Below are 23,661 nucleotides of genomic sequence, written 5' to 3'. Positions count from 1 at the left end.
GTACAATGAGAGGTTCTGGTCTCTGCAATGTTTGCATTGTTGTGCCGCTGCTCTGTTCAGCAGGTCCTAGAATAATTCATTTTGTTCAACATTCTTTTGTTACAATATTGATGAGGGAAAAATCAATTTTCTGTTGAAGGCACTGTCTGTGGAGTTTGCACGTTCTCCCATCTAAATGGGTTTTCTACGGGTTCTCCGATTTCCTCCCACATCACAAAGGTGTGCACTTCAGGCGAATGGGTGTGTCTGTGTTGTCCCAGTGGGAGTGAGTGTGGGTGGGTGTGGGTACGCCCTGCGTCCTGTCAGAGTGGGTGCCCACCTCATGCACTGAGCCCCCGGATGAGTCTCTGGCCTACCCGGCTCTTGAACTGGCATAAATGGGCTGCAAAATCATTATCATGTTTCTATTCATCTTTTTTAAATGTATGTATAGCTCACATTATTTCATTGTTAATATTAGAAGTGTTTGTGGACTTTATTTAGCAGTTTGGTGATGTTTTTGTGGTCAGAAATATGCCATAAGGACTTAACTCTTGCTTATGTCAATTTGCTTATGGTAAAATTGGTTTCTTTCTATGTCGTTTCTCTTAAAGTCACAGCTTCCAATAAGCTGTGGACGATGTTAAGTGAGGATGTACTGTATGTTACCGACGAATACCCTGTTTTGTCAGTGAAAACATTTTTTACATCATCTCAATGGGAAAAGAGCCTGCAGGGCCACAAGTGCCTCTTCATTTTCCTTTGTATCCTGTCAGAACCTGGGAGTCCTCCCTGGTAACCACCTGTGAGTTGAATTTTTTGTTTCTTTTTCAAGTGGAACATTGATGTGAATAGATATCCTTTGTGACATTATTCTTGCAGTATAAGGTTAAAAAGTATATGTGATATCTCTAAGGCACTAAATCAGCCAGTAGTGAGGGCCCATTTACTGCTTAGAGCTGCTCTATAATCACAGTATCTGAAATAGGGTTTTCACCTGCTCCCTTGGTTTCAGAAGAAAGGATGAATGGCCGAGTTTCACACTTTCTGAGGCTTATCTGCTTTGTTCTCCTCTGGGAGAGTCTGCTAGCAAATATTTATCAGATTATTTTTAGTTTTATATTTTTTCATAGAATCAAAGAACTTTCTAACAGAAAAGGATCTCAGAAAAGGGTTCATTTTGTGACTGACCAAACTGAGCCTAAGTGATGATGGACAGTTATGGGCAGTGGCACATTTGGGTGGGAGATTTGCAGCTCTCTTTTTTTTTTTTTTTTTTACTGATTTCAGAGAAAAAGGGAAAGGGAGGGAGGGGGAGAGAGAGAGAGAGAGAGAGAGAGAGAGAGAGAGAGAGAGAGAGAGAGAAACATCAATGATGAGAGAGAATCATTGATCAGGTGCCTCCTGCACACAGGGATCGAGCCTGCATCCCGGGCATGTGCCCTGTCTGGAATCGAACCATGACCTCCTGGTTCGTAGGTCAACGCTCAACCACTGAGCCAAGCCAGCTGGGTGGATTTGCAGCTCTTAAGGACTGAAATTTCAATGTAGATTTTTGTTTATCTCAGATTAAAACCAAATAAAGAAACATGAAAATTTCAACATAAATGTATCAGTCCCCAAATAGATTCCACATAAAAACAATCTGTTGTTCTGATAAACAAAACTTTTTTGTTTTTTGTTATTCAAATTGTTATTACAAACCTTTAAGCTTATAGCTGCTTAGATCTTCTGCAGCCCTAATATGGTGTTTTTCTATATAACCACCAGCAATACTACTTTTCCATCTCCGTTCATCATCTCTTCCTATTAGCCAAATTGTTCTACCTCCGAGAGCACTCCCTGAGCAGAGCAGCTGATGCGTGACCCAGAGACAGTGGCATGTGCCACAGGACAGGGGGACTTCCAGGTTTCCCTTCGGCATCTGCCTTTTCTTAGTTGTCATGGGGGGAAATCCCCTTAACCTCTGAGCTCAGTTTCCTGGTCAGTGGATGGAGATAAGCAGTGGCCACCTCACAGCGGGAGGAAGTGGGTCCACACACCTGCTCTGAGATGTGTGCTGACAGCCACGGAGGAGGAGGAAGACATGGGAAAGGCAAGAATACAGGAACAGGAGGCTTCTATATATTTCATTACACCAGAAATTTCAATGGTTCCTCCTAGTCTGTTTCCTCATTCCCAGGGTATTCATGAACATAATGTGTTAGTTACTACTCAAAAAATTCACAGATGTGTCTTTTAAGATATTGGAAAGTGAGAATGGAAGGAAGTCACTTAGAAAAGCACCAACATTTTAGGAAAATGTGAAATGTTTCTCTGGCTCTCAGAATCTAAGAATCTCTTTCCCACCCTACCCCCTGAAAAAAAAAAGCTTTTCACAATTTTTTTCTTTATAATTCTAGATGCCCTGAAATCCTCAAGTTTGATTTTAAATGTATTGCTGTTATCACACTGTAAGAGGAAGCTGTCAGTTTACTTTAAATGGCAAAGACCTGAATTCATAAACATTACAGCTGCCATTCTCATCAGATATATTCAGAATTTGGATATCCACCCACCTTATCCCCAGAAAATTAACAAATAAATACACATCGCTGGATTTATCACTTTAACTGTGAATTTAATACCTACATGTAAACGTAAGTTAGTTGGCTATGGGATAGATTACATTGGAAGTAATAGAAATGAAGTTTTTTCTTTTAGTTTTTTAACATGTATGACTCTGTTTTCACTCAGAGTTATATGATTTTAGGAGTGTCTGTTACTAATCTGCCTGCTGTGACCATTTGAAAAGAAACCCAAACACAGCCACTTTCGAGACTTGTGAGGAGAGACATATGCCTTACCTTTGTATGAGGATCTTCACTCATCAAAAAGCTGTCCTATATATTGTTTTTGTCATAAAATCCTTTGTGGTTTGGCTTATTTAATCATCTCCAGTAAACAAAGAAAAGTGCTGAAGTCTATAGGGATTAAGAGAGAATCATTCCAGGACATAATATGTGAATGATAGAGCTAAAAAGACACCCTTACAATTTTTCCCTTTCAGATCCAAGCTAGCCCATGATAGAGCACCCTCTGATCTAAGTAGTCACAAATGTAGAGTTTGCAACTAACCAGATGAGTCAGGGAAAATTGCTTTTGATCCTCTTTCATGTAAATCCAAAGAACAAACAAATCAATGAGCATACAGCTTGATAAACAAGAAGGTGATTCTGTGGCAGTAAGCTCAGTTAAAACCAAATCTGTAGAGACAGCAGGTTGGGGAGTAAAGCTAAACTGGCCTCCCCCCAAAGGGCCTTTACTCTGCCTGAGGAGATCATGATAGGCCTCTCCAGGAGCCACAGCAGCAAAACCGAGGGTATTGCTATGGCCTGACGGAGTAGCTGGCCTTGGTGGTTTCCCTGTATATTGGGGATGTTAACAACAGCATCATAGAATTAATCAGGGAAATGTTTTTAAAGCTCCTCTTCATGCCTGGCATTATCATCATAATCACCATTTGGATAAAGCCAGTGAAAGATCTCTTTAGTAGTAGAATGTAGTAGAGGAGACAGATATTAAATATATAATGACCCAAGCACATTATGCCTATGGAAGGTGTAATGAAGGGGAAGAACAGGGTGCTATATGAGAATGCATGACAGGAATATAGGGGTGGGGGTTAAGGACGGTTCCCTGGAATTGACTTCTTGTGCCAAAGCACTTTAACCTGGTTTTAGAATGATCATGAAAACTGGAACACCAGTCTCTTAAGAGAGGCCCATATAGAATGATGAATTCAGACCATTGTTCTCCCTGTAATAGAACATTAACAACAAGAATAGTAGGGCACTAACCACCGTGAAGGAACAGTGGAGACAGCCGCTCTTCTCAACAGTATCTGGAGCAAAAGCACCCACAAATCCATTTGCTCCTTCCTGCATTATTCTTCAAAACCTGCTTAGTTCATCCTTTATGAACTACATCTGTGGCCAACTTCATACCTGCGTTTCTATTTAGTTCTCTCCGTCTGCCACCTTTCCGCCAGTCCTCCTATAGCAGTGATGGCAAACCTTTTGAGCTCAGCGTGTCAGCATTTTAAAAAACCCTGACTTAACTCTGGTGCCGTGTCACATATAGAAATTTTTTGATATTTGCAACCATAGTAAAACAAAGATTTATATTTTTGATATTTATTTTATATATTTAAATGCCATTTAACAAAGAAAAATCAACCAAAAAAATGAGTTCGCGTGTCACCTCTGACACGCATGTCATAGGTTCGCCATCACTGTCCTATAGCCTAGTGCCGTGGTCAGCAAACTGCGGCTCACAAGCCACATGCGGCTCTTTGGCCCCTTGAGTGTGGCTCTTCCTAAGCCTTAGGAGTACCCTAATTAAGTTAATAACAATGTACCTATCTATATAGTTTAAGTTTAAAAAATTTGGCTCTCAAAAGAAATTTCATTCGTTGTGCTGTTGATATTTGGCTCTGTTGACTAATGAGTTTGCCGACCACTGACCTAGTGCATTAGTTCTCCTTAGAATATATCCTAGATAGGCCCTTCACAGTCAACATTGCTTGTATTCTCTTCCATGATCTACTGCTGCAGATGACACCCCTCCAGTCTTAAACATTTTCTAAACCTAACACACCCACAGGACTTAAATATTTCTGTTTATTATTTAAGAGGCATGGATCCTAATTTTGCTAAAAGTCATAATAGATACCAGATCCAATAATGCATTTAAAAAATGATAGGCATAAATGACTACTCAAAACACTTTGAGCAGTCTTGCCATTTCTCCTTGTTATGTAGGGAAGATAATAAGCAAATATCTCTGTAGATGTTGATACAGTGATGTGATTAGACTGTAAGCCTCCCGAAGTCAGGAACCCTGTCTGCCCATTCTCTGCAATCCCTGACGCTTACTACAGCATGGTCACTGTGCATACTCAGCATTTCATGCTAAGTGAATGAAAGCGTGTTTTCCATCGTATATCTATAGTATGCCCCAAAATGGTTAAATATAGCCCCTGCCCTCCTGATTGTAGACTCTTATGATAACACTAGTGGCCTGGTGAATGAAATTCGTGCATGGGGGAGGGGGTGTTCCTCTGCCCGGCCTGCACCCTCTCCAATCTGGGACCCCTCAAAGGATGTCCTACTGCCGGTTTACAGGGATCGGGCCTAAACCGGCAGTCGGACATCCCGGGACTGCTGTCTCCTAACCACTCACCTGCCTGCCTGATTGCCCCTAACCACTCTGCCTGCCAGCCTGCTTACCCCCAAATGCCCCCCTGCCAGCCTGATCACCCCCAACTGCCCCCTGTGCCAGTGTGCTCGCCCCCAACTGCCTCCCCTGCCAGACTGCTCACCCTCAACTGCCCCCCCTGCTGGCCTGCTTGCCCCCACCTTCCCTCCCCACTGGCCTGCTCACCCCCAACTGCCCCCCTGCTGGCCTGCTCACTCCAAACTGCCGCCCCCCGCTGTCCTGATCACCTCCAACTGACCCCCACTGATGGCCTGCTTGCCCCCAACTGGCCCCCCTGCTGGTCTGCTTACCCCCAATGGCCCCGCCCCCCACCAGCCTGATCACCCACAACTGCCCTCCCCTCTTGGCCTCTAACCGCCTCTACCTCGGCCCTGTCACCATGGCTTTGTCCAGAAGAACATCTGGAAGGTCTCCAGGAAGGTCTCCCATCTAATTAGCAAATTACCCTTTTATTAGTATAGCTATCTACCTGTAAAGTACTGATTTACCTCCATAAGAGATGAGAATACAGATCCTACTCTAAGGAGTTCATGGGTCTTGTCACTCAACTCTAGCATGTAGCAGGGACAAAAATACCATTAACACTAAGTGGACCAGGATGCCCAATATATGAAAGAAGTACAATGGAAGGTCAAGGGCAAGTGTCATCACAATCTTTTGAGAACTTGGTAGCATTTGATGAGATTTGAGGGATCATAGATTATAGTAGACAGTGATTACTACAGAGGAATAGAAAGGAGGTAGTATTATATGTAGAGTTCACTGCATAAGTAAAACTAAAAAAGTTGAAACATATGTCTTAGTCTTAGGAATTGCTCCATTTCCTTTAAAAAAATAGTACTTTCCTCAAGCATGGATTACTAGTGAGAGAAATGTATTCAAAATTTTTAAAATTTAGCCCTGTGGCTCAGTTGGTTGGAATGTCATCCTGTAAACCAAAAAGTCGCTGGTTTGGTTCTAGGTCAGGGCACAAGCTTAGGTTGCGGGTTGGGTCCTAGGTCAGGGCACCTATGGGAGGCAACCAGTCCATGTTTGTCTCTCTCACGTTGATGTTTCCTCCCCTCCCTCCCTATCTCCCCCTACATCAAACATATTTTTAAAAAATTTAAACTTGATAGAGGCATTTGTGGTTAGCTCATTTTATTTACAAAAACACAGAACATTTTTTAACTCTAGACTTTCTACTTGGTACAAATTGTATAGTGTTAACTAAAATGTAGAAGTTTTATGTAATGTCAAAATACAGTAGTTGCCCCTTGTCCACAGTTTTGCTTTCCATGGTTTCAGTTACCCATGGTCTCAGTTACCTATGGTCAACTGAAGTTGAAAAATATTAAATGGAAAATTCCAAAAATAATTTTTAAGTTTTAAATTACATGCCGCTTTAGCAGTGTGATGAAATCTTGCACCATCCACTCTGCCCGTGAGTCATTTCTTTGTCCCACATGTCCACACTGTATATGCTACCAGCCCATTAGTCACTTAGTAGCCATCTCAGTTATCAGACCCTCTCTCTTGGGATCGCAGTGCTTGTGTTCAAGTAACCTTATTTTACTTAATAATGGCCCCAAAGCCATCCATAACTTATAGTATATTATAATTGTTCTACTTTACTATCATTGTTGTTAACCTTTTACTGTGCCTAACTTATCAATTGAACTTTATCATAGGCATGTATGTAGGGGAAAGCATAGTATATTCAGGATTTGGGACTATCTGTGGTTTCAGGAATCTTGGAACCTTTCCCATGTGTAAGGGGGGGACCATCATAAACTAGTTTTTTTGTATTTTCTAATGTATAATGAATCTGGGTAATAGATTTTGGTAACTAGTTCTGTTGCATTTTAAGTATAGGCAGTACTTTATACAATACAACCAAAACCCTGCAAAATATATCCCTGGTTCTGTTTAACTAGAGATCTCGCCCTGGCTGGCTTGGCTCAGTGGATAGAGCGTCGGCCTGCGGACTTAGGGGTGCCATGTTCGATTCCGGTCAAGGGCATGTGCCTTGGTTGTGGGCACATCCCCAGTGGGGAGTGTGCAGGAGGCAGCCGAATTGATGTTTCTCTCTCATCAATGTTTCTGACTCTATCCCTCTCCCTTCCTCTCTGTAAAAAAAATCAATAAAATATATTAACTAGAGATCTCAATCTATTTTTAAGGTATTTGTCAGAAATGATATCAAAAAATAAAATGTCTCCTAGTTCCCTTTGGTTCCTTGTACTAACATAGGAATACTGTCTGCTGCTTTTTCAGCTTTTATCATTTATTTTGTTAAGTCAGATAACCGTGGTATACTTTGGACCCCAGAACTGAATTAGGGGACTTGGACTCTAATTCAAACTTGACCATAATTTACCTCCTAATGTAGGGAAAGTTCCTTAACTCCTCAAAGCCTCCGCCATACCTCATCAGTGAAATAGATAAAAGTCATACTCCTTTAGGCTGTATGACAATTCATGTAAAAGGCACATAATAAGTGCTCAAACACATTAGTATTATTTTTATTATTAGTCTTTTGTAAAACAAAATATGAAATGGGGAAAAACTAACAATTATGTTATTAATTGTAAATTTATTCATTATAATAATAAGATGGTAAATAATGCTATTTTTTTCCATCTTTTCAGATTGTGTTGTAGTTGAAAAAAAAATTTTTTTAACAAATTGTTTTTGGTTTGTCACATAGTAAACCTCATTGGACAGATAAGGCAACCAGTCGATGTTTCTCTCTCACACACATCAATGTTAATTATAATTATTTTTTACTGTGATAAGTTGAGTTATAAACATGTAAGTGATAAGATTTGTGTAATGCAAGAGAAAATAGAAGGTAATTTCATTGAGAAATAAAGTGGTTCCTATTGGAAGGTCCGTGAATATGAGGGTTTAAATGGATGTGGGAAAGCTGCAGAACACATCACTTTGTTCTACTCCAGAAGAGGCCTTGCATGTCATGGGATTCCATTCATTGTGAAGGTTTCTAGAGTCCATTCATGGCAATGACTACTTTCCTCTTTCAATTAAATGAGTGCAAGTATAGAAAGGTAGTAGCTTTGCAAAATCTAAGCTTTATAAATAGAATAATTAATTAGCAAACATATTATTATTATTATACTGTAATAGTTGTAAAAGAATGTTTATGTTCCATATTTTTAAGTGACCAGAAGTTATTAGGGTACTCTAATGTCCACTTAAATTTAATGATTGGTGACAGGTGTAACTGACCTCTAGTGGTTAGAGTTTACCAGGGGTGGGCAAACTTTTTGACTCGAGGGCCACAATGGGTTCTTAAACTGGACCGGAGGGCCGGAACTAAAGCATGGATGGAGTGTTTGTGTGAACTAATATAAATTCAAAGTAAACATCATTACATAAAAGGGTACGGTCTTTATTTTTTTAGTTTTATTCATTTCAAATGGGCCGGATCCGGCCCGTGGGCCGTAGTTTGCCCACGGCTGGTTTAGACACTACAAAGACTTAGATACAAATAGATTTAGACACTATATTTTATATGATTTCCAAATTGCAAAAGACTAAGAATATTTATATTATCTTAAGATTGAGTAATAAAAAAAAGGGAACACTCTGTCATGTGATAGTAATAGTTTGCGTTGTCTTTAGCAAAGACCATACTGGAATATTTGATTAATTTTTTCTTAATTAATTTTGTATCTCAATTAGCTGAGAACTTTCATCTCAATAATCTAATGAACCATAAATTGCTGGACATTTACAATTAATGTGGATCCCTGATAATTTTCTCTTCTTTTTATTTCAAGTACCATGTGGATTATAAAGTTCCATGCATGTTAAGGCTTCTTCTGAGCTAACACTGTAACTCTTCAGGAGAATATATAGGAAATGAGCAGCTGACATTTGCACCATCTTGTCCTCTGTCCATTTTCCTGCAGTCAGCACCTAATTTCTTTCTTTTCTGCCTGCTGTCTGGTACATTTCTAGTGCTTTGTGTTTCATGTTACCATAGAGACAGGAGATACTCCAAAGCCCTGGGAAGATGAGTAGAAGTAGGTCTTTGAGGAAACAGTTCCCGCTGGCGAGATAGAGAAGCCCGAGGCAGGAATCTATAGCGGTAAATGGGAAGAGGGAATTGTGTGTTCCGATCCAACTATGTGTCCATAGAGTCTCAGGAAGCACAGGCCCAGTCTATGCTGCATTAAAAATGAATTGTTTACCGAAGCCAAGTGTTCAGAGATCTCAGTGCAGCCTGGAACTGAACTTAGTGTTTTATTTGCAATAAAGTAACAGAAGTAACATTGACCTATTCCTTTTACAGTTTCCTCATTAAAAGGGTGCTAGCAGCTTCTAAGAAGGGTCCTCTTTCCTGACTTCGTTTGCCAATCAAAAATCTCACCTTAGAAATGTGGATCAATATTCTTTGACTCAGTCGAAACCATCAAAAGTCATATTACAGTTTGAGTACAAAGGGCTCTACAATTAGCACCCAAATCATTGATCCAAATACACTAGTTCTAAAAATGAGTGGTTTATACGTGGGTGGGCAAAGTATGTTTACAGTTATGAGTATTCAAAACGCAGAGTTTATTCTTGTATTAGTATTTATTAATGTGTATTTTTCCATGTAAACAACTGTAAACCTACTTTTGACCACCACATGTTTACCTTAAGTTCTCATATACTCTTTTCATATTTTAGATATATAAGTTAAAGCTTTTCAACGTTTATCATACTTAACGAATTGTTATATTCCTACAATATTATTCTAACTCACACTTAATATTTTGTATTTAGGAGAAAGCTGTTTAAAATATTTAATCATATAGATTTTTTCTCTCTCGCTTTTTCCTTACAGATATTCTGTGGTAAGATTTTGTAGGGAAAGGGGGGAGAGAAAAATGGAAATCTTAAAAACAAAATAATGTGCAAAGGAATTTTTTTAAAAAAATTGTTATTTTGTACATTTAAAACCATTCTTTTTTTTTTTTTTTTTCTTGAGTGGGTAAAACGCATACCCAGGGTGTTTGCTAGATTTTTGTCACACATCTAGTAGTCTAAGCAGGGAAAGAGTTCAGGGAAACTCGGGAAACATCAACATACCTTCCTAGGTTACAATCCCAGGGCATAGTATGCAAAACTGTACTTCAGAGGAAGAAGGCCAGTGGTCTGTCTGTACGTAGGGTAAGGTTGAGTAAAGGCCTCTGAGGCACTCACTTCCCTCAAACTGACAGCAGGGGGCAGTAGGATATTAGTCTGAGCTGCTATCTTTAAGGTAATGGCTATGACTCAAGCCAGATCTTTCTTCTTCTTCTTCTTTTTTCTTTTTTACTAATTTTCTAGAAATACATGAAACCAAAATCTTAGAATTAGTTTCACATTTCATAATGAAACTTGGTACCATCAATCCAGTACAAGATAATGTTGCTGGGCTATGAATAGATCAATCAGAAAAGGCAAGTCTGTTAGCTTCTAACAGTAGCAACTCTGTGCACCTCGGTTCCCATTTGAATAGGAGAATGGCAAGAAATAAAGGCCAATCTCATTTTGGAAAGGAGAGTCACACTAAGTGTTAGATCCTCCTAATTTTCACTGACTTACTAAAATGTGTCTAGAACTATGAGGTAAAAGTACCAGAGTCTCTGAATGGTAGCCTGGTCTTCCTGTACTTCGGTGGCTGGATATGCATGTCAATAGAGAGAGTAGCACCAGTCGGCATGTAATTATTACCATTCACCTTTCATGACTGCATTTTGAACTTTAGCCATTGTCTATTTCACCACTCACAAAAGCTACATAAATCCAAGTTACCTAGGAATGTCCAACTGTTCCTCTTTATATAAGACAAAATCACAATGAAATGCTAAATTTTGGGACATTGCATTCTTTCATTTATTTTTATGTAGCTAAAAAAGTAATAATGTTAAAAAAAAAGCATTTTCCTTCTGTAATAACTGATTTTGTTAATAGTTTAGCTTTCCTGTATTGACCTAATTTTAATAAGGTCTGTATTTTGGAATTACCTCAGTTTTAGCAATGTATTTATAATTGCAATTATTTCCCTATGTAATTCAAACAGCACATATTTATTTGATAACTAACCATGATTAGTGTACAATCGGTGGCCAGAGAACAAAACCAAGTTTACTAGTCCAAACTACATAGGGAAATAAATTTATTTCTAATATTGAGGAAAAGATTCCCAAATACATACCCATACAAGGGTGGGTTTTGTGATCTTGATTCTATCTCTTTTGCTCTAGACAAGTGAACTACACATCCCTATATAGTGACTTAAATAATTTATAGAAGCACTTTTAGTAAATATGGGTAAATTAACAATATTAATTTCCATTAGGATATGGGTTATTCCAGTTTGAACCTTAACTTTTAACTAAAGTTTAAAAATTGTTTTATAATTTCTAATTTTTAAAATAATAATTATTAGGTTTTCAATAGTACAAAATTCAACATGGAATGAAGTTACTCACCACTTAAATTTTCTATAAAGATATCCAACTCAAAAATGTTACAAGTAATTGCCCTGGTAGAAACTGCAGGTGGATCTGTGTTGTCAGTACTGTAGCCAGTGGCCATATGTGGCTCCTGAGCTTTGGAATGGGGCTGGTCTGAAATGAGACTATAGGTACTGAAAGCTTAACATACATATTTGGTTCCAAAGACGAATGTCTCTCCCTCCCGCCCCCCCACCCCCCCCCAAAAAAAAGAAAGTTAAAGATTCTATTAATATGTTTTACTTTGCTTACATGTTGAAATTATGATAGTTGACATTTGGTTAAGAAAAATACATTTTTAAAATCAATTTTACTGATTTTCCCAATATTTAATGTGACTTCTAGAAAATTTTAAGTTGCATATATGGCCCAATTTTGTGACTCTCATAACATTTCTATTGGACAGCACTGTCCTGAACTCAGTGCTGTGTCTTCATGAGGCCAGAATGCACAAAATTATGAATTAATCAAAAGTGATATGCCATCAGTTTGTTCCTTAGGTAATGTTATTCCAAAGTGTTTTTTTAAAGGATAAATGTGAAACAGGTGGTAAAATTATGCTATGCTTAGGTTCAGTCACTTAAGAAATAATGTATTAAGCACTCATTAAGAGGCAGGCACTATTATTCTAAGTACAGGAAGTCGTCAAGTAACACTTTTAATTAATGTTGTTTTGTTATACTATTGATGAGAAAATAAAAATCAACTTCCATTGGGGGCCACTGTCTGTGTGGAGTTTGCATGTTCTCCCCATGTGTGGGTTTTCTCTGGATAATCCGGTTTCCACCCACATCCCAAAGATGTGCACGTTAGGTGAATGGGTGTGTCTGCATTGTCCCAGTGGGAGGGAGTGAGGGGGAGAGTGAGTGGCCCTGTCCAGGATGGGTGCCTGCCTTGTGCCTTGAACTGCCAGGGTGAGCTCTGGTGAGCACAGTCCTGAACTGGAATAAGTGGTTGGAAAACAATTATCTTCTTTGCTTTAATTAATCTTTCTTAAATGTGTGTATAGCTAACAGTTTTTCTGTGTTCAATATTAGAAGTGTTTTGAGTCTTTAGAAGTTTGGTGGTGTTTTTATGACCAGAAATATGCAGAGTAGCCTGAGACAGCTGTCAGTAATCGATAGCAGGACAGGTGAACAGATACTATGGTTGGTTTAAGTATGAAGAGAAAACTGCTTTGTTCTCGAAAGTTTCATGTTTTAAATGTGTTGTTTGAAGAGATCCTGGTGATACAGATGCATCAGGAGGCTGAGGCAGGCGCAGAGTGAAGCTCTCCTGTTAGGGCTGGAGGTGCAGGTGTTATGTCTCCTTTCAAGAGGAGAAAAGGGTAAAGGGGCAGAAAACTAGGCCAAGGATGAAATAGCCACACAGAGAGAGGTATTGTCATGTGTGGGAGGGGTTTGGGAGGTAGAATAAATTATCAATGATGGCTAAAAGTGAATCATCAAAACGTAGAAAAGTAAGCATGAAAAGGCTTTTTAGAAGAGTAAGCATGTGAGAGAGCATTCTATTGAGCAGCCCGGAGGCTTGAGTGTTGTCTCCGGCTCTGCCTGAAAGTTGTGTCTGCTGCGTAAACTTTATGTAAAACAAGGTAAATGTACCATGTCATCTCTCTCACAGGATTGCTATAAGAATCAAATGAGTGGATGTTTGAAGAAAGTGTTTGCAAAATATAGAGTAGCCATATATAAAGGTAATATGAATATGAATAACATTCTGTAATTACTTATGACACCAGCTGTCCAGAGTTAGGCCAAATTTCACAGCACTCTAAAAGGCTGCCCTTACTTCAACACCAGCTGCAAGTTTGGGGGTTCCCAATGTTGACCAGCTGGCTGCAACTGGGTGTGTTTTACTAGCCCCTCAGGTTTGATAATCCATTACAGTGACTCCTAGAGTTCAGGAAGTGCTATACTTACTGTCACAGCTTTTTTATAGTAAAACTAGAGGCCCGGTGCACAAAAATTTGTGCACTCAGGGAGGTCCCTCAGCCCAGCCTATGCCCTCTTGCAGTCTGGGACCCCTTGGAGGATGTCCACATGCTGGCTTAGGCCCGTTCCCTGGGGAATTGGGCCCAAGCTGGTAGTCAGACATCCCTCTGACAGCCCGGCAGCTCTTGGGGGATGTCCATTTGCCAGCGGGGAGCAGGCCTAAGCTGCAGTTGGACATCCTTAGCGCTGCTGAGGTGGTGGGAGAGGCTCCCACCACCACCGCTGTACTGGCAGCCGTCAGTCTGGCTTGTGGCTGAGCAGAGCTCCCCCTATGGGAGCGCACTGACCACCAGGGGGCAGCTCCTGCATTGAGCGTCTGCCCCCTGGTGGTCAGTGTGTGTCATAGTGACCAGTCATTCCCAGTCATTCTGCTGTTAGGGTCAATTTGCATATTACCCTTTTATTATATAGAATAGAGGCCTGGTGCATGTGTGGGGGCCGACTGGTTTGCCCTGAAGGGTGTCCTGGATCAGGGTGGGGGTCCTGCTGGGGTGCCTGGCCAGCCTGGGTCAGGGGCTGATGGCTGTTTTCAGGCTGCCCAAACCCCCTTCATGGTGGGGGTCCCCACTGGGATGCCTGGCCAGCCTGGTTTAGGGACTGATGGCTGTTTTCAGACTGACCAAGCCCCCTGGCGACTGAAGCTCCCAGCCTTTCCTTTTTTTTGTTTTATTTTTATTCGCTCCAGCTCCATGGCCATGGCGACTGGAAGCAGGTATCTGGGGTTTATTTACCTTCTATAATTGAAACTTTATTGCCTTGAGAGGAGGCAGCAACCGCCGGGAAGCTTGGCTTCTTCCATCGCAGGGGCAAGCAAGCCTCCTGCTCACTCCAGTTCTGTGGCCAGGGCCTGCTGAAAGCAGATATCTGGGGTTTATTTACCTTCTATAATTGAAACTTTGTTGCTTTTGAGTGGAGCTCAGAGCTGGCGGCCGTCTGGCTTCCTCCATCACTGGAGCAAGCAAGCCTCCTGCCTGCTCCAGCTCTGTGGCTGCCGGCCGCCATCTTGGTTGGGTTAATTTGCATATAGTTGCTCTGATTGACTGGTGGGCATGGCTTAAGGTGTAGCAAAAGTATGGTCAATTTGCATGTTTGTCTATTATTAGGTAAGATGACATGAGTCAGAACTAGCCAGATAGAGACCACACTTAGGGTGGGCTCTTGGAACGTCCCAAACATGAAGCTTCTGTTGTCCTCAGGGATGCATTTCCCCCCGACCCAGAACATCAGTGTGTGACAATATGTATTTCCAACCAGGAGAACTCACCTGTACTCAGTGTCCAGAGTTTGTGTTGAGGCTTCGTTCCTTAGACCTGATTGATAGGTAACATGATAGAGCTCAGTCTCCACCTTCCAACCCTCTAACCTTCATTGGTCTTTCTGATGTGCCCAACCCCATCCTCAATCACTTATTACCGTAAACTAGCTAAGGGCCCAGCATGAATAGTAAAGGCAGTCCTGTCACTGTTAATTCCAAGGGTTTATTGGCAACCTCCCAGAAACTTGTAAAAAGACCAACTAAAATTTTATTACATACCTTCTAGAAAGTGTTGCAAGTGTAAGAAAATGAAATGTGAGAAAATTCCATTTGAGTTTAGGGTTTTTGAGGTGTCTGGTAAGTTTGTAGGGAGCAGTTTCAATACAGAAGTATGAAGGAAAGCCAAATTAGAATTTGCTAATAATTGGTTAGAAACTTGAGAGAGAAAAAAGCAAATATAGAAAGGAGCATTGAACAAAAGTATTATATTACAAATCAGAAAGGTAAGTAGTTGAATGGAAGGATTTACATGGCTATTCTCTTCAAAGGAAACAGGCTGGACTCACCCTGAACGTACTTTGCTCAGAGCTGCACCCTCTGAGCTCCTTCTCGCCAGTGGCCAGTGAGGGAGGCACAGCATAGGGAATTGGAAATGGCAGTGCTGGCTTTGAAGTTTATTTAAAAGGGCAGCTATATAGGACAAGACTGAATGGAAGTACATATATGATGGGTTTCTGGAAATTTTTTTTTTTAAAGTTCTAGATTAATTGTCAGGTATCTCCTTTATTCAGAGAGATATCTTTTATTTATCATCCTCTGCATTGTCTAATTTGTTCGGAGTGGGGAAGTATTGTTTTGTTGTTTTTACATATGGTTTCAATAAGGGTTTCTTGGCACTCCTAAAAGACTTTATATACAAAGAGCCCCTTTGCTCTTTTTATCATTTTTATACATTTTCAATATAAAAGGTAAAATAAACAGCAAAATGAAGCTAAGGGAAGACAATTATTTATAACATCAGTAAATCAACTGTAAGAAAAGCCACAGGGATATGGGCTGCTGGCGGCCAGCACTAACTTCCGTTATTGCATAGATTAAAAACATATATTTGTCACACACTTCACTATCATGTAGACCCAGTAGTGCTTTAAAAATTGTATTTATGGGTCACTTTTTCCCCCTCACGAAAGTAAAGTCATTGCTGAGGTGAAACAAACAGCTACTTAGTAGGTCAAAGTAATAGTTAAGAGCAAAAGGTGAAGGATTGCAAGGAGAGACCAAACTTCGGAAAGACTGAATAAATGCAGTCAGTTTAGGACACCAGAGTTCTACATCCTTTCTCCTGTCAAAGCTGCCACAGGCTCACCGTTGACCACAAAGGCAGGAGCTCGATTTTATATTTCATCTGAGTGTTGGCACTTCTAAGAAGCTCATGCCCATTAGAACCACAATGTGATGGGGGATCAATACTGACTTAGAGGGAATAATGCCTCTTTCTGAACCATAACTGATCTTTCCTGCAGCTGAGAGGTTTCCCAAGGACTGTCAGCCAGGGTGTTAGCTGGCCTCTCAGTTCAAGAAGCGTGCCTGTTGGCCGAGATATTTCCTCATTTGATGCCATGCTGCATATATTTATATTTACTTCTTTTGTCAGCAATTTTCCTGGTTTTCTCTGTCTTTTGTGTTACTCAAGAAACAATGGAAATGTTAGGATGGTGCAGTTTTTGTTTCTGGGTTTTGGGGTGTTTTTTTTTTTAGCTTTTTTTTTCATCCAAAAGGCCATGTGGGATCCAACATTGATGTAGGTTAAGGCTTTTATGTTTAAGTCTAGTGAGAGTCTCTGTGTTTAAGAGCCATTCAACTTTTCAACAATTTTCAACTTTTTTTTCACTTTCAGAAAAAAAAAGAAAAAAAGGCTGTGGTGGGACTCCAGATTCAGTTCTTATAGTAAGAATCATAGGACAAAATAGATAGAAATAAGTGAGTTGTCCTGTGTTAAAGGAAAAGAGCATATATTGTCACCCTGTTTGTTTCTACAGAAGCGTAAATACAAGATATGTGGATTGGATTCCCTTACTGACCTGGTGCCGATCACCAGTGACCCTGGATACTGGCAGTGGTCCCTAGACCATACTTCCCTCCAGACATCAAGTGTAACATCTTAGAGGGGGAGATAGCAGCCTTGGATTCAATTCATAAACTAATAGCACAGACTTTTTCTCTTTGGAGAGTTATGCAGTCATTCTAGTTTTCCTCAGTATTTTTCATTTCCATTTTAAAAACTGTATTGATAAGGATTTGAGTTGATGGGAAATAGAAAATGCTTCTCTTTTTCTTGATACCCCAGTCCTGTCTTTGATTGAAAGAGTTCATGTGTCCAAGGTATGCCATTTTGTATGCAACTATCTAATTCTTTATGAGAAGGACAAGCCCACTGGCTTGAAATTACAATTTGTTTCATGCCTCTGAACACCTATATGGAGTTCGCTCCAACGTACAGGGTTGTGGCATCTACTGAAGGTTTGAACTGAGCCTTCTAGAAATTAAGTGCATGTTGTCATTGCAGTAAGTACATGGAATTTGGATCTCTGGTTCAGCCCAGATGAAGTCACCAACAGGAGGCTTTTAAAATAATAGTAATAGCAAGAGACACCTGGCCTTGACCCAGTGTTCCATAACATTTTTGTGTAACAGTGACTTCCATTTGGGGACTTCCTCTAATGGTGAACATTTTCTCTAGGTGCAGTAGATGGAAGAGTCCTCCAACCCAACTTCATTTATCTACTTTGCAGTGTAACACTCCACTCCCTCTGTTCTACCTTTTGGATCTCCCATGACTGGGGACTGGATAGAAGCTGTGGGATGCTGAGAGAGAAATGTGAGGGCTGGAGAAATTTCTCACAGAGCTGTAAGCTCATTGTTAACAAAGCCCTGTGTACGTTCTTTTTATTTTCTTCAGCAGTCTCGGGAATAGCCTCTTTTTATCTCGCCCTGTCTGTTGCTGCTCATGAAAGATTCTCCACCTGAAACCACAGAGGAGTTAAATACCAGCTTGGTTTTTCTCTTATCATTTTGTCCCTAAAGCATGCTCACAGCTATTGTGGAGTTTTCTCAAAAGGGCAGAAATGCTCTTGCCTGCATTGGGCCCGCCCATTGTTATCCATCTTAGCCTTAGAAGAAGTTCAAAGAACAAACTCGAAAAGGAAACCCAGGCTCTGCTGGGCATTTCATCCTTAGATCTGGCAAAGGTCAAGTAAAGGAAGACCAAAATATCCAAGTGGATATATACAATCCTTGTTTTTAGCACCTCGCAGTTTATTAGTGACCTTGTTAGGAGCTGTTTCAGAAGAGCAGAAGGTCAAAAGCATCTTTGGAGTGAGTTCAAGAGAAAAATGGGAAGAGAGGAGCTGAGACAGCAAGCAAGGGCGATTCCGAGAGGTTTTGCTTGTGCAGACAGTCAACAAGTTTGATTTTTGAGGTAGTAGAGCAGGATGTGGAGTCAAAGAACTTTTTTTTCCGAAAGGTTAGGGTTATCACAACATACTTGTATACTGAAGAAAATGGGCACATGAAGGAAACCTTTATGAAGTGGCAGTGAGGACACAGCAGTCAGAGGCATGTCCTTGAATAGACAAGCAGTAGTAGTATGTGATGCTACCTTGAGGGGCTGTCCTCAGGTAGCAGAGCAGATCCTAACAGGAGGGAAGGCGTGTGTGTGCATTCAATGTGGAGACAGTGTGGGGGGGAAGGAGAGCTTGTGGGGGTTCTCTCCTGATTGCTTCTATGAATGAGTTAAATAAGAGTGAAGGGGATCATGCTGGATGTTTGAAAAGAGAGAAGATGTGAAATAGTTGTCTAGGAGAAGGGAGGCGTGCATGGAGTGGGCAATTGTCATGGGATGATGGTTGTATTTGAAGTTTATAGTCATGAATTTAAGTGGCGCCAGGAAAAGAAAGCACTGTGTGCTATGGTAGTTTCCATAGGTATACTATCTGCTCTTCAGAGTTATTGGGAGAATTAGCTGTGTTAGGAAGCATTTTGAAAATCACTTCTCAGCCTTTGGGCTAAGATCAAGCGTCGAGAAACCATTTTGAAGAATTAAGTACAGGACATCGTTATTATGAAACTTAGCCTTGTATTACTTAGCACTTTTCCTTGGAAAAAAGCTTTTCAAATTTCTTTAAGACAACCTTAGTATCTCTAGAGACAGCATTTGGCTTCTGCCGCTGATTTACTTGGTAACTAAGTCTAAGCGATGGCTTAACCTCCTTCTGCTTTTATCTCTCAATCTACAAAATGAGGCTGGTAATGTTTAAAGTGCAACAACTGCTTTATAAATGAAGGTGCTGTATATGTATAAGTACAAGCTATTAATAAAATGGTGTTTCAGCCCTGACTGTCATGGTCACCAGAAAGTCAGGGAGGTCAGAGCATCTGAAAAAGTTTCGAGTCTTGGGTGGTAGACGCCTCCCTTGGAGAGGTTGGGAAGGAGGAAGGAAAGACGAGTGTCTTAAATTAGGTGTCACCCACAGTATTTCCTTTAATTCTCATCAGTACTCTGTGAGGCTAATTAATAGAAACCTGAAATCCAAAAGAGATTAAATAACCTGTGAAAGCCACATTGTAGACCTTAGATTTCAATCCAGATTGACCTTAAAATCCCATTTTCTTCTCACTTTGCCTCATGTGGAATTGGGCATGATGCATGATAGCCATAGAAGGTACAGAACAATATATGTATATATGTATCCTATATAATAACAGGCTAATATGCAACTGGAACAATTGGTTGCTATGACACGCACTGACCACCAGGGGACAAAGCTGCCCCCTGGTGGTCAGTGTGCTCCCACAGGGGGAGCACTACTCAGCCAGAAGCCGGGCTTACAGCTGGGGAGTGCAGCGGCGGTGGCGGGAGCCTCTCCCACCTCCACTGCAGTGCTAAGGACACCCTCAGGGGATGTCTGCCTACCAGCTTAGGCCCTAGAGTGCACAGGCCAGGCTGAGGGACTACCCCACCCCCCACTTCCCCCAGCCCCCTGCAGTGCGTGAATGTTGTGCACTGGGCCTCTAGTACATATATAATGGACCTATATTTTAGCCCAATCTCTTCACTGCCATCAGATATTTGACTGGAGTTGCCCAGTAGCAGAATAAACTACTTTGTTGCAGATATCATCATGATAAAGTCATTTACAAGAAATCAAATGACAAGAAAAGACAGGAACATCAGGGTGAAGGAGTAGTAAGCTGACTAAATATTTGCACTTAGCGACAAATGCAGTTTTCAAACACATTTTAGGACAGAAGGGCGGATGCTAGAAAATAAATGTGTGTGGTCGCGGGAACTGCAGGAATACCATGTGCACTGTGCCCTTTACTGCAAATGCAATATGTATCTTAGAAACTATAGAGCACAAACTGCTCTAAGAGAAAATCACTGCTCTAGTAGATTTTGATTTTTGAGTAACAATTACCCACCTGATAGAGAAGGTGATAGGAAAAGTATATTTATTTTCTTCCAACAGCTAAAAGGTGATCATACTTCTAAAATTTGTTGAGAATGTCCAAGAAAGTGTGTAAAATACTCATCCATCACTGGAAAGCCCCTGGTCAGGAAATGACAGTGCAGTAAATATCTTCAGCGGCCACCTTTTAATGCACAAGCTGTTCTCGGTTGGAACTTTCAGCACTCACATAAAACACACTGTCATGAGTGACTGCTTGTGCTCCAAAGTCATTACTATTGGGATAATGGAACATCTCTCAGCGAATAACCAAAAACTTTAAATGTCACGTCACTTCAAGCCATTTCAAGCCCCATTCAAGGTTACATGGATATTGAGGGTGTCTGTTTTTTCATAGTTTGAGGTCTGTGAGAGCGATCATTCCTATGGTTGTGCAATGTGAGAGTCAGTTAATTAAAAGGAAATCCAGTATTTTTTGGGAAAGTTAATCAGCCAGAGCCATTTAGTCATTAGCTATTGCACCTCTCTCCTTAGAGCCTTGATAAGTCAGCATCACTGTCACTTACCAATAAAAGAAAATACATGTGTATGTGTACCTGTCAGTATGTGTATGTGTGTATATATTTGACAATTAAATTATAACCTAATTCTGTTTTGCTAGCATGTTTTAATAATTTCCCTGTCAAGTTCATTGTTTCTTTTAGGGGAAATCATTGACTTTTGAAATTCCAATAGAAACTTTTCTCTTTTGTTTTGTTCAAAAAGGAAATTATTATTCAAGCTAATGCTTATGTTGGGTCAGAGAGTGTGGAAATCATTTCTTTGCCCAAAGTATGTTTATTGAACACCTACTTTGCTCTAGGGCCATTTCAGCCACCAAAGTTGCAGCATATTTAAAATAATGTTCCTGATATCTCGGGGCTCACCTTCTAATGAAGAGATAGACATTGGACAAGTAAACAAGTAAAGGCTGTGTCCAGTGGCTATGAGTTCTATGCAGGGAAAGATGAGGGGATGAGATGATACTGTGATGCAAAGAGTAAGTGTCATTTTAGATGGATGGTCAGAGAAGACCTCTCTTTAGATGGCATTTGAGCAGAGACCTGGATGAAATACAGAACCAAGCTTTGATGATAACTGAGTGATAGGCATGTCAGGCATAAAAGAAGGAAATAACAAAAGTACTAATGAAACTATTGTCTATTTTTATTTCCGTTTATAACCTCTGCATGTTTATTTTAAATCTGTTGATTTTTAGTTTAATATATCTAAGAGTACCTGTTTATTGAGAATAATTATTTTAAAATTTCATGATCTGCACAGTCCTAGCTCCTCACAGTGATAAATTTGATGTTTCTTCCTTCTTGTAGAAAATCAGAAAGTCCAGTTGACAGAAGGGTCGCATCTACGCTACAATATCAATTGCAACTCAACAAGGACTCCAGTCGCCACGGAGCTTAATTATAACCGAGGCACTCACACTCACACGTCCACAGGGAGGGTCCAGGCAGCTGAGAAGGACGCCTGCCATGTAGAAAGCAGCAGAAAAAGGGAAATGGAACTTCTTGGCTCGGTTTCTAAAAATGAATCCCTTCCTGAAGTTGAAGCCCTGCTGGCAAGATTACGAGCTTTATAAATTAAACCGGCAAAAAAATAAAATGAGTAAGCCAAATATAAAGCCACGCTCTGAGCTATAACACTTGAAAAAATTGCTTTCTATGTAAGTTACTTTATATAATTTTAAATTATGATATCTATTAGAAAAATAAAGCTAAATACATGACTGCAATGCTTTTCCTATGTACTTGAGGTGGTAACTCATCTGGGATTGTAACAGGCTTTAACGTTTTCTGCATTTGGTGGTTAGGTTATACAGTGTTTTAGAGACAGTGGGTGGCCATGCGTTCAGCAATGTATCCTTAAGAAAATACCATCTTTCTAAGTCAATTGTGATTTCTACTTTATTATTTTCAACATTAACGACCCTCAAATCTTCAACCTCAAGTCTTGCTACCTATGTGTTGTTTATATAGGTCCAGAGTCTCCCAAATTGGGATCTGCCTGCTATTAGCATAGTATCAAAAATATAAAACTGAAGATAACAGAGCTATGAGGAAATGATTGGTAAGCTCCTTACCATCATTGAATTCATGTTAATTAGACCTGTAGGAAACTATAAGACCATTGAGCACATTTCCAAAAATGATGTAATAGGAATGTATGTACTCTGTAAAATGCATAAGCTTTTGTATGAAGCTGGACATATATGGTATTACAATGCTGCTGAAACTCTTAGCACACCCCACCCTCTCCCTGTCCCAACCCTCTCCCCGTAATTATGACTCTGGGATAGAATTTCCATTTTGAAACTTCCCAAGTAACAAATGTCTTTATTTCTGTGAAAAAAAACAACTTGAAATTGCAGTATGTTTGATCTGACAATCAATAACTTTAACAAAGATCTAAAAAAAATGTTTCAGCTAAGTTTTCTTATACAAATGTTACACATCTACTTCACTTGGGGCATCAAATTAATGTTGATAATTCTATATCAAAGAAAATAAACTTGTACTTGCACTAAATGAGAGAAATCGTCTTTTCTTTTTTGTAGTTAGCATATTCTGTGGCTGAGCTGGAAATAGACTGTGCTATGCAGTCTCTCTAAGCATCTATTTTACTTTATTACCTGCAATAAGTAAGTGACTGCTCTTTTACCTAGAGTTAAAAAGCAGTTATATGGAACTAGTCTGCGAGGTCCACTGCTTTTTATTTCCTTGTTTAAGTTGCCACCTCCTTTCAGCTCCAACTTAATAAAGTTAATTAATTAGAACTATGAACCAGGCCCTGTTTATAGACATTGGGGAACAGAGTGTTATCCATAGCCAGTGTGGCAATAAATTGTTCTTGTGTGTATTGCTAAAATGTGCAATTTGCCCTTCAATGCAATTCCTATTTTCCTGTACACAAATCCTAAAAATCAAAAAAGTGAAGTATATTTACACATTTAAGCAGACAAGAACCCTAACAGGAAGGAGAGAAGTTAAATGGAAGAATTCTAATTATAGGTTCTTAACATGATTTTGCAAAGACTTGGGCTTTTTAGAAACACAACTGAAATTCAACCAGGTAGTTTGGATACACCAGGCGGCAGGTAAACACTCTGAAAACTTGGAGCGAAGGATCAACCAACGGAGAGAAGCAGCCGGGAGAATAAAGGG

The 23,661-nt window shown here is 40.1% G+C and overlaps 1 protein-coding gene across 2 annotated transcripts in view; it reads left to right on the top strand.

Moving 5' to 3' along the window:
• The window catches only part of DIAPH3 (diaphanous related formin 3), a 565,715-nt gene extending 542,690 nt beyond the window's left edge, over positions 1-23,025 (top strand). For both annotated transcript variants that reach the window (XM_059684797.1, XM_059684796.1), the window contains one exon: positions 21,814-23,025. In XM_059684797.1, the coding sequence (XP_059540780.1) occupies positions 21,814-22,079 (266 nt within the window). In that variant the 3' untranslated portion in view covers positions 22,080-23,025. The remainder of the gene's footprint in view (positions 1-21,813) is intronic.
• The last annotated feature ends 636 nt before the right edge of the window (positions 23,026-23,661 follow it).

This window comes from Myotis daubentonii, chromosome 2 (genome assembly GCF_963259705.1).
Source record: "Myotis daubentonii chromosome 2, mMyoDau2.1, whole genome shotgun sequence".
Lineage (NCBI taxonomy): Eukaryota > Metazoa > Chordata > Mammalia > Chiroptera > Vespertilionidae > Myotis > Myotis daubentonii.
This window is presented reverse-complemented; position numbering and strand designations above follow the sequence as displayed.